The sequence below is a fragment of the Protomyctophum bolini genome (assembly GCF_963924005.1).
Source record: "Protomyctophum bolini genome assembly, chromosome: 5".
Taxonomy (NCBI): domain Eukaryota; kingdom Metazoa; phylum Chordata; class Actinopteri; order Myctophiformes; family Myctophidae; genus Protomyctophum; species Protomyctophum bolini.
The window spans coordinates 38958238-38969472 of NC_137866.1; the positions used below are offsets into that span (position 1 = coordinate 38958238).

Consider the following 11235-nt stretch of genomic DNA (forward strand, 5'->3'; position numbering starts at 1 on the left):
TAAGTATACACAACACATGTACTGCTAAATCTGAAAATCTGGACATCTGGATTTGGCTGTGCATGAACAAAGACTGATTCATAGCACAGAATAACAAACAGACATCAAGATTTCAAACCACATGGGTGTGACATGAGACACAGAGGGAGAAAGGTCATTTAATTCAGGGCTTGCTGTAACACAGAGAGGAAGGAAAATAATGTGACACAGTCAGACAAGAAAGTGGTGGCAGAGAACAGAGGAGGAAATCACTTCAGATACAAGGAAGGACACATTACTGAATTGTCAGCATGTTACGTGCTGTGGACAAGGTATAGTCTGTTACAAATTTTATCTACTTTGCCTACTCTGTTAGGTTTGCAAGGAGTTATTGAAGAAAGATAAATACTAAGTACTGTAACCTGACAAGCACAAGTTTATTGCTGATTAAGGGCATTTCATATCTTGTTATGCACTTTGAATTGCCTTGGATGCATGTGCTATAAAATACATTTATCTACTTTATTATGACATGCATTGTTGTTCACGTTAATTTACACTTTGTTAATTTTTAGCCTGGAGGTCTAGCCTTGGGGTCATGTGATCAGTGACATCTTCGTGATGTCACTGATCACATGACCTCAAGTTCTAGACCTCCAGTTCTAGGGGCGACTTTTTTACTCTAAGGTATATATTAAAGATTCATAATGTTGAAAATGAGTGGTATTCCCCTTCTGCCTTAATGAGGCTCACTTCCAAACGAAACATTTCTTTTTTTCAAAAACGCAGCTTTATACCTCTCATTAACTCCAATAATTATAACTGTCCTGGTCATTATTATGTTTCTGTTTCAGAAGGTACCTCCACGACCAACATTGTTTGACTTCCGTGGAGTCTTTATGGTCAACTATTTCACAGACAACTGGGAGAATGTTGAAAACTTTCAGGCCAGGCCAGATGACATTCTCATTGCGACATATCCTAAAGCTGGTCAGTGTGAGAAAGTGAGATACCGGTACTCCAGTAGTTTGCATGAAATGAAATGAAAGGGACGTTCACCCATAACTCTCTCTCTCTCTCTCTCTCTGTCTCTCTCAGGCACTACATGGGTCTCGTATATTCTAGACCTTCTGTATTTTGACCAGACATCTTTAAAGTGTCAGACATTCATCCCTATCTATGACAGAGTACCTTTCCTGGAAGTCATGTATCCTCCTTATCCTCCAGGTTTGAGCATGAGTTTCCTATACAGGAGTTACTCCTAAAAAAGAGAGAAAAATAAATACCTGTATGCAACTCCCAGTCTGCTTTAATTCCATTATCATAATATAAACACATACGGTACATGCTTGCCTTTTGGTAAACTGAAGTTTATCCTCACAGGTGTCTGAAAGGTAATGTTCTTTGTAGGATTATTACTGTATATTATTACTGTTACATATTATTTAATGTAACAGGACTTTGCAGAGCCTTCAGACATACTGTATGTTACATTGCAGAACAGAGGGGGGAAAAAATCCCAATTTAATATTAAAGAAGTTGTTGACTCCCAATGACAACATCCTGCAGAGCTCACCTTTATTCCTCCATACAGGGACAGAACTGGCAGATAAACTGACCACGTCTCCTCGCCTCATCAAAACCCATCTTCCAGTCCAGTTGGTGCCAAAGTCCTTCTGGGAGCAAGGCTGCAGGGTACAGCATATATGTACCGTAATACATATTTTTAAATCAATTATAACCCCATTACTTTGACATGCAGTACAATGTAATCAAATATACTGAGGAAGTAGTAAGGGAGTTATTGAATCTTGGGCACGTCTGTATATTCACACAGATATCGGGTTCAGTGTTCTTTGCTTGTGTCTTTGTTAACACACAGTCACGGTTTAACTATTACATTACATTGCTTTTCCTTTTTCCTGGGAGCAGAAGGTCCCAGGTTCGAGTCCTGTCAAAGTGTCCCTGAGCAAGACACTGCCCCTAATTGCTCCCCACCTGCGCCCCCCTGTGGGCAGCACTCAGCTGGGCAAATTAGCTGAAAACCGAATTTCACCCATGGGATGAAATTGTTCTAGTCATTATTCTAGTTTGTCTGTTGAGTAATTTCAGTGATTTCTTTAAATAGGTTGTCTATGTGGCTCGGAACGCCAAAGACAATGCAGTGTCCTATTTCCACTTTGATCGAATGAACATGTCCCAGCCAGAGCCAGGAGACTGGAGCAGCTACCTTCAGAGATTCATGGACGGAAAGCGTGAGTATAAAATTAAGTAATAGAAACAGCTAGTTTATAATGGGATCATCAATATGTTTTGTCTAGAAGTTCATTAATTTGTTCTTCTATGGTTTCAGTGGTGTTTGGATCTTGGTATGACCATGTAACTGGCTGGTGGGAGAAACAGGCTCACTCTAAACTCCACTACATGTTTTATGAAGATCTGATTGAGGTGCACATACTGAATTTGTTTGTGCTTAACATTTGGTGGCCAATCTACAAGCTCACAATGCGTCGCAATGCGAAGCATTCTGAGCTTGTAGATTTGGTTTGGTAAAGATATTTTAGTGTAGAGGTAAAATAGAAGGGTATCTAGACATTTTAGACCTGGTGCTATACCTATAGGTTGTTTTACCTTTAATGCCAGCTGCGCCCGCTGTGTCACATACACCTCTGTGTCTCAAATAGCAACATATTTTATTTTCTCATTTTTTTTAGTAGGCCTACGAAAGTTAAAAAAAACCTTAGGTTAGGTTTTAGGAGGCATTTTTAGAATCGGCCTATAATGTCTAAAAGGGCTAGTATAGACCCCTGGGGAAACCAGTCAAATACGTATAGGGTTTAAGTATTTAATTCAGAATTTAGAGAACTCTTTATTATATTTATTATATACACAACAGAAATAATCCTATCACTGCTTAGGGCAGCGGTGGCCGAACGGTTTGCGGAGCGGTCTTGATATCGGAAGGTCGCTAGTTCGTATCCCCGGACCGTTCGTATTACCACCGCTGAAGTGCCCTTGGACAAGGCATTGAACCCCTACCATGAAATGTTCTATGAGCAGGGCCTGGCTGTAAACAAGTTATTAAGCTTAGTCCAGTTACCCTGGGTAAACATAGTACCTTTCCTTTCCTTTGCTTGTGTTAACAGGACACTGGACTAGAGATAGACAGACTGTGCTCCTTTCTTGGTTTGTCACCATCAGCCGAAGAGAAGGAGAGAATCAGAGCAGGTGTGCAGTTTGACAGTATGAAGAGCAACACAATAACCAACTATTCGACTGACTCAGCTATGGATTTCAAAGTATCTCCCTTCATGCGGAAAGGTGAATAAATAATATAATATAATAATAAAGAGGGGATAATTAGCCAATTTCTCAGTCACGAGCTCCTCCGATTTGAATTGTCCCTCCCTGCTCATGTCATGACTCAGCCATAATCAAATCAGTAAGCTCCATATATAGGCACAAAATGGGGCATGCCAAATGCCTATATATGGGAATATATGATGACATCAGGGATCTCCATATGGGCATTACAGGGGCAAGAACTGACAGATACAGAGATCTCCATATATGGGCATACAACAAGGGACTCTCCATATATGGTCATTAAAGGGACAAGGCCTGACAGATACAGAGATATCCATATATGGGCATATCAGCATGCCCATAATATAACCTTAGTAGGCGGTGTATATGGTTTGGAGCCAGGCTATAATAACCTCTTGCAGATGTGCTATCTACAGGGTTCTTAGTCCTACATCAAGTCAGTCAAACTGTCCTTAATTATTCCTTTTCTGTTTATTTTCCTTGTGGCATATCTAGAATATGATTATATTATTAATATATTATTATACAATGTTGTGAAGAACCAGTAGTCAATTAGTAAGTAGGCCTATTACTTTTATGTACCTAGGACATGATATAACATAACAATAAAGAACACCTTGAATCTTTTGATTGATTGATTTTCCAGGAAAGGTTGGTGACTGGAAGAACCATTTCACTGTGGCCCAGAATGAACACTTTGATGAAGACTACAAGAAAAAGATGAAGAATCCCACACTACAATTCCGCACAGAAGTTTAGATATGTCTGGTCAGGGTGGATCAACCTACTTGTACATTAAAATACTGACTTGATGCATGATATGGTGCTGATGTGCCTCAAGCCTGATTTATCCTAGGTTGCACATTGTGTTTTCTACAAGTTCGGTTTGCGATGCATTGTGAGGTTGTAGATCTGCTATTTCTGGTGCGAGACACCGGTGTGTAACCAAGTGATCAACCCTTATATCATACAGTAGTGATGGCACCTAAATTCCTCAATGAATTTGATGTTAATTGGTTTAATGGGTAACATTAACATGGAATAAATATTGTTGGCTATTTTTATTGATTCAATGTGATTTCTGGATGGAATATAAATCGATCTGAACCTTACAGTAAAATAATACAACATTGTTTCATTTCACACATATTTCTGGTAAAAGATATTTAAAAAACACAAGAAAGTTTCATTCTCTCAGAGTATATAGTGTATACATTAGCCTATGCTTCTTACCCAGAAAAAGGTATAATGGTTCAAGTTAAGTGTGACATATATATGCTGTAGACATAACATTGATATTATTAATATTGGTTTCTTTGGACTTGTCTGCCATCGGGATCACTGTTTTTCATTTCAGCGCAATATTGTGAACTGTTATTTATTCTGGCAATAATTACTACTAAACCGGTTACCTGTCTATTGGCTGGTTAGCTTTTGAGTCCTATTCTGTGTATGACTAGCTGATGCTGAGCTTGGCGAATCCCAATAGGTTAACATTATCAGGAATTTCACTCGCATCCAAGCCTGATTCCAGTTTGAAGGTAACATTTCTGTTGTTCTGAGGATCATCAACGATCTTTTGTAAATTGGCAGCAACAATGACTAGGTCTTTACCATTGATCAGACTGGCTGAGACCAACTCCTGAGCCACCCCATTAGCTGAGTCTCTACCAGGCATGAAATCAAATTCGATGTTATTGAGTTCCTTATTTACATCCCTCAGCTTCAGCACCAGGCTGATGGGGACGGCATTGGTGCTTAATGCTAGCGGATCCGGTCCAGCCGGTGGTCCATGTAAAGAACTTTCTGTACTTGCAGGGGCCGTTGATAAGGCCTCTCCGCCCATCTCTTCAGCATTCTCAGTGCTCTCCTGGGCTGGAACGTATGGCTGAAGACATGGGGTGCCAACTATTGGCGAAAATCTCAAAATATCCACATTCTGTGATGCGTTGTCCTTCACCCTGGGTGACCGCAGAGCTGCCACTGCAGTCTTCCCCTCCTCACTCTCCTCGTCCATCTGATGGTCGCTCCACTCCCATTCTCCATCCTCTGTCTTGTGGAGACGACCGCTGAATCCAGGAACACGGTGCACCGTTTTTGATCGATCCGATATTTTTGGTCCCTTAAGAGTCTTCTTCAAGTACTGATTGTTCTTGGCTTTTTTTGTGAAGAATTTGTGCTTTAACAATTCAGCAGCAGTAGGCCTTTTCTCTGGGTCTTTCTGTAAACACAGGGAGATCATCTTCCTGAAGGACTTTCCGTATTTCTCCACCATCTTTTTGTCTTTTAAGCCTGTCTCCAGGCAGGGAGGGTCATTCTTCAGGATCAACAGCAGCACCTTCAGGGGTTCTTGTGTGTGATACGGTGGGGCTCCGGTGGCGAGTTCAATGGCTGTTATACCGAAACTCCAGATGTCAGCTTTGACGTTGTAACCCCGCACATGCTCTATGACCTCTGGGGCAATATAGTAAGGAGTACCTACAATTGTATGTCGCACATTTCTGGTCATGTCTCCTCCACCATCTAAGAAGGCGCTCACACCAAAGTCTGCAATTTGCACTGAGCCATCGTTGCCAAGAAGAATATTTGCAGGCTTCAGATCCCTGTGAATCTGTCCATTTTTATGTATGTATTCAAGCCCCTTCAACACTTCTCTGAGGATGGTGGCGATGCAGGCTTCATCCAACACTCCGTTCTTGTGTTCACCGTACAATTTAGTATGCTTGATGATGTCATACAAAGAGCCACCTTTGAGTAGCTTCATCACCAACCAGAGTTCATCCTTAACCACAAATGAGGTGTAGAAAGGGACGATGTTTGGATGGTGACACTGTCTCAAAGCTTGGCTCTCTTTCAGTATCTCATCCATGCTGGTCTGACACGTTTCCAGGTTGATGCGCTTGATGGCCAGCTGTTCCTTTCTGGACTCACAATATGCTGTCTGGACCACAGCCGTGGAACCACTCCCTATCACCTTGTCCTCATTGAGAACATAATCATCCTTATTGTTTGACCAGGATTGAGAGCACTCCTCTGCCATCCTTTTGTAAACTGGCTGTACACTGCAAACAAACAGTGTGGTTAAACTCTTGTAAAAACAACTCAATAATGCACTGGTTGACTGGGAACTATACCGTTGCAGGGGAGTGGGACTACAACTTAACAAAATTATGCCTATGTCATATATGACTACTAGCAGGTTCTCTTTGTTCTCTGGTGGAGTGGTTACTCAGGGATGGAAGGCCTGTGAAGCCTCTTTATGCAATTCAGATCCTTTAGAGGATGATTTAGAAAGTGAGTGATTGCTTACTTTCATCTGTTCTTAAGCTGACCGCCTGTGATGCTCTCATCATCACTATGATGTCACTACGAGTCAGCCAATGCCCAAATATAGAGTTCTGGGTCAGCCTCGCCCCAAATATGGAGATCCCTGATGTCAGTCTCTGCTGGCAACCATAGTAATCTGATATCAATTGTGTTGGGTAACCATAGCAACCTGACATCAACAAACACGGATGCCATGAAAATATTTTGTAACATATTGCCTTCAAGGTTAACAACAGCAAGTGTTGAGTGACACTTAGCAGCTTCGTGTCACTGGCTTCCATTGAAGATTACTTGTAGCCTGTCACTTTGTCGGCACTAGTGTAAACACAGCATTAAGTTGGCAGGCTGTGACACAGTAATCGTCACTGTCACTAAAAGTAGGCCATATGCCCAAATATGGAGTTCTAGGTCAGTCTTGCCCAGATATGGAGATCCATAAAGTGAGATTGTACTCCGAGTAGCAATGTCGGTGGTTCACGCACCCAGTGCCGCACACGCACGGACACACACGCTTTAATGCTTTAATCTTCACCTTTATTACAATTCATGTACAAGTAAATAAATCTTGAGAATGTTCAAGAAAATTTGTATTTTGATTAGTGTTGCCACAGAAACAGCTGACAGCGTGACATCAGGGCATGATGTCACATCAGCCTATAAAAGCATTGCACATAGAACTATTCTGCAGATATACTAGTCAGCATAAGTATTAGAAAGTAGTCTATGCATTAGGGAAGTACCTGTTTATGACCAGGTTTTAGCAACTGACTAGTTCACAGAGCTCCCTCCCCCCAGCGCCTAAGGTGAGATACAGATACCCATAAGCTATAAAGTCCACAAATAGGACTAAGCTCTACTGACGGTTTCAATTAGTGTTTCACTGTTGTCTGTACCAAATGACCATAATGTACCGAACAATAAATATGTTCTTGGATTGAGGTCTAGGGATAGAAATATTATTAGGTCTTGGGGGTTGTTAACAAGAAATAAACTAAAGCTTGCAGCTTGCTACCCTCTTTTCCCATCGCTTCAGGAAGAAAATGACGAAGGGAACGTCCTCCTTTGGAAAGCGGCACAACAAGACGCACACTTTGTGCCGTCGCTGTGGATCCAAGGCCTACCACCTGCAGAAGTCCAGCTGTGCAAAGTGTGGCTATCCAGAGAAACGCAAGAGAAAGTACAACTGGAGTGCTAAGGCCAAGAGGAGGAACACCACAGGCACTGGCCGTCTTAGACACCTGAAGGTCGTCTATCGCAGATTCAGGAATGGCTTCCGGGAGGGGACTACCCCTAAACCAAGGCGGGCAGCAGTTGGCCCGTCCGGCGCCCCTTAAGTGGACTGCGCTATTCGTTGCTACTTGGGCAAAGCTAACTTGTTCCTGGTGACTTTTTCACAGTTGGCTTTCAGTGTTGCTGCACTGTAAGAAAAAAAGCTTACAGCTTGTTTGGAGCCTGTAGATCTGCTATTGTCAGTGCAAGTAACTACTATAAATAAATTGATTTGTTGTACCTTACAGTAAAATACGAAGATCTTCTTTTTTCTGTTTCCACGCACATATTTCCGGTAACATAAAAAAATAAAAGAAAAAAATAAATCATGTCACTGACTTTTATTGTAAAGTACTCAATGTCGCCTTGTAGTGTAAATGCAGGATAAGGGGCCATGTCCAAAGCTTTGGATATCATGTCAACAAAGCCTTTATTGATGTCCCTATGAACCATTACTGTTGGTGTGCCTGAAAGTCCTGTCATCTGAATTATTAGCACAAATAGCCTATAGCTGGAACAATGTAAACATGAATTTCATGGTTGTAGTATAATGAATTCAATGTCGGTCGTAAATTACTAGCATGTCAGATACAATCATTAGTATCAACTATCAAATGACCAACACTCCACTCCAAAAGTTAAACTATTATCTATTTGAGGCACCCAGGCGTTACGCCGTTGGTGGGTCTTGAAACTACCCACCTGGTTGAAACTCTTGTCACACTGTTTACAGTGGTAAAGTTTTTCTCTGGTGTGGGTTCACTGTTGTGTCTTCAAAGTTAGTACTTGACTGAAACACTTGTCCCCCTGTTTACAGTGCAAACGTTTTTCTTCAGTGTGGAGAGGAGACGCTGGTTACTAGCTAACTGAATGAAAGAAACTCTTGTTGCACTGTTTACAGTGAAAAGGTTTTGCTACAGGACGGATACACTGGTGTGTGTGCAGGCCATCTAACTGATCGAAACGTTTGTCACAATGTTCACAAATGTGAGTTTTCTTATCTGTGTAAGTCATCTGATGTCGGTTTACTTCTCTTGGTTGAGTTAAAGTGTTGGTTAACTGTTGACAACTGTAATATCTTGGTTCGTCTGTGCCTCCTGGCTGGCTATGGAGCTGGTTCTTTCCTGACAGGCTGCTGGGAGGATCTGTCCACTTCTCAGCATTTCGCAGTAGGTATTGATGTGGCTCAATGAGCAGATTCTTCAGCATTTGGCAGTAGAGATTGTCGTGGCTCGTTTTCAAGTGTTTATATTAGAAGACCTGAGACGTGAAGGCGTATGGACATTCAGGACAGGACAATACCTGAGTCCTGGACGATTGGGACACGACTGCTTCCATGACTGGAAAGCTGCTGATATACAACGACTGCGATGGGACAGAATGTGGTTTGATTGATTGATTGAAATCTTTATTAACAGTTTGCAGAATTACAGTACATTTCAAGCACAAACTCAATACAAAGACTGTTAACTGTGAGTGGACGACCCAATTAAGCCTTACACTTGTTTACAACAGGGTCCACATTGTTCAATTCATCAAAACATTTAGAGACAAACAAATAGACACTTCTATGTAGTTAAAGAACAGAACAGGAATTCATCATATAGGAAGCGAAAAGGGAAAAAATATATATATACAGTGAGGGGAACAGGGGGATAAAAGAAAAGAAAACGAAAGACAGAGTGTAGGGCGCCTGCACACATCACCATGCGTTGATGCCATGTGTGCATATGTGCAGGCACCCAACACCACGTCCATACAAAAACATAGTACAATCCATAGTACAAAGACAGAGTGTAGGGCGCCTGCACACAACACCATGCGTTGATGCCATGTGTGCATATGTGCAGGCACCCAACACCACGTCCATACAAAAACATAGTACAATCCAGATAAAAATTCAGCTTTTACAGAGGCCAGTTTCGAATTGCAGCCATCCGTAGGTGCCCTTTGAGAGCAGTTTTGAAGGAGCCAAGGGATTCACATGTCTTAATGACTGTTGGTAGGGCGTTCCACATTTTGGTCGCATAGGAGCGAAAAGAATTTAGTCCCTTGTTTGTGCCGAATCTGGGTTGTACATGGTTTGTTGCACTCCCTCTGGTGTTGTGGGTGTGGACTTCGTTTACATTAAGGAAGTATTTAGACAGGTACATGGGTATCTTGGTGGTGTATCTAATCTTGTGGACCAGACCCATTGCAAGATGCTGTACTCTGTCGTCGACCCTAAGCCATCCCAGCCTGTCAAAGTGGGCAGGGGTGAGGTGGGTTCGGGGGGTGAGGCCAAGTAGGAGCCTGACCAGTTTGTTTTGGGAGGTCTGGAGCCTTGTTTTAAGGGCCTTTGAGGTGCTGTGGTACCAGGAGGTGGATGCATAGTCAAAGAAACCTTGTACAAGGGCTCCTGTTAAGGTCTTCAAGGTGTTTTTGTCGACCAGTGAGGAGATCCTGTAGAGGAATCTTGTTCTTTGATTGACTTTTTTGATTACGTTGGTGGCCATCTTATCACCGGAAAGATTGGCCTCCAGGATGGAACCTAGGTAGGTAATTTGATCCTTCCGTGTGATAATATCATCACCAACTCTAACCAAGAAGCCATCTGCCTTTTTGAGATTACTATTTGATCCGAAGAGAATGGATTCAGTTTTTCCCAGGTGTAAGGATAGTTTGTTATCAGCGAGCCAGGTGCAGATTCTACCGAGTTCAGAGCTGAGGGTCTTTTCAACCTGCAGTTTGTTCCTGTCCGAGACCAGCAGTGCTGAGTCGTCTGCGAACAGGAACAAGTTGCAGTCACAAGCTGAAGTCATGTCGTTTACATATATTAGGAACAGTAAAGGCCCTAGTATGCTTCCTTGTGGGACGCCACAGCTCACTGGGAGGGGGGGGGACAGTGTTCCGTTCACTTCCACCATCTGTTCTCTCCCCTCCAGGTAGGATTGCATCCAGCTCACTGATGTGCTATCAAAACCAATAGCTTTAAGCTTGTTAACCAGTATGGAGTGGTTCACGGTGTCAAAAGCCTTTTGGAGGTCCAGCATGACCATGCCGCAGTATTTTCCAGCATCCACCTCGTGTTTGATGTGGTCGCTCAAATAGAGAAGGCATGTGTCAGTGGAGTGGGATGTTCTGAAACCAGATTGGAACTCGTACAACAATTTATTAGTGGCAAGATACTTTTCAACCTGTTCATAGACTATTTTTTCCATCACTTTCGAGATGGAGCTTAGAATAGAAATAGGGCGGTAGTTGCCGGGTTCTAATTTACTCCCTTTTTTGTACAGGGGGGTTACTTTGGCCAGAGTGGGAACTCACTGAGTCCTCTAATCGTCACTATGTCAC

General features: G+C 42.3%; 3 protein-coding genes across 3 annotated transcripts; 2 read left to right on the forward strand and 1 right to left on the reverse strand.

The window, feature by feature from the left end:
• Positions 1-878: 878 nt before the first annotated feature.
• On the forward strand, positions 879-4091 carry sult1st4 (sulfotransferase family 1, cytosolic sulfotransferase 4; the record flags this gene model as incomplete). The annotated part of the gene is made up of 7 exons (XM_080763807.1): positions 879-969; positions 1078-1206; positions 1574-1674; positions 2108-2234; positions 2333-2427; positions 3126-3300; positions 3953-4091. 7 exons carry the CDS (start codon positions 879-881, stop codon positions 4063-4065), a joined length of 831 nt encoding a protein of 276 aa, XP_080619933.1. The 3' UTR covers positions 4066-4091.
• A 671-nt stretch (positions 4092-4762) lies between these two features.
• LOC308315770 (serine/threonine-protein kinase OSR1-like) lies at positions 4763-6346 on the reverse strand (the record flags this gene model as incomplete). The annotated part of the gene is made up of 1 exon (XM_080763903.1): positions 4763-6346. One exon carries the CDS (start codon positions 6344-6346, stop codon positions 4763-4765), a length of 1584 nt encoding a protein of 527 aa, XP_080620029.1.
• A 1309-nt stretch (positions 6347-7655) lies between these two features.
• On the forward strand, positions 7656-8049 carry LOC308315777 (large ribosomal subunit protein eL37-like). The gene has a single exon (XM_080763910.1). The coding sequence runs from the start codon at positions 7674-7676 to the stop codon at positions 7965-7967; it is 294 nt and encodes a 97-aa protein (XP_080620036.1). The 5' UTR covers positions 7656-7673; the 3' UTR covers positions 7968-8049.
• Positions 8050-11235: the final 3186 nt, after the last annotated feature.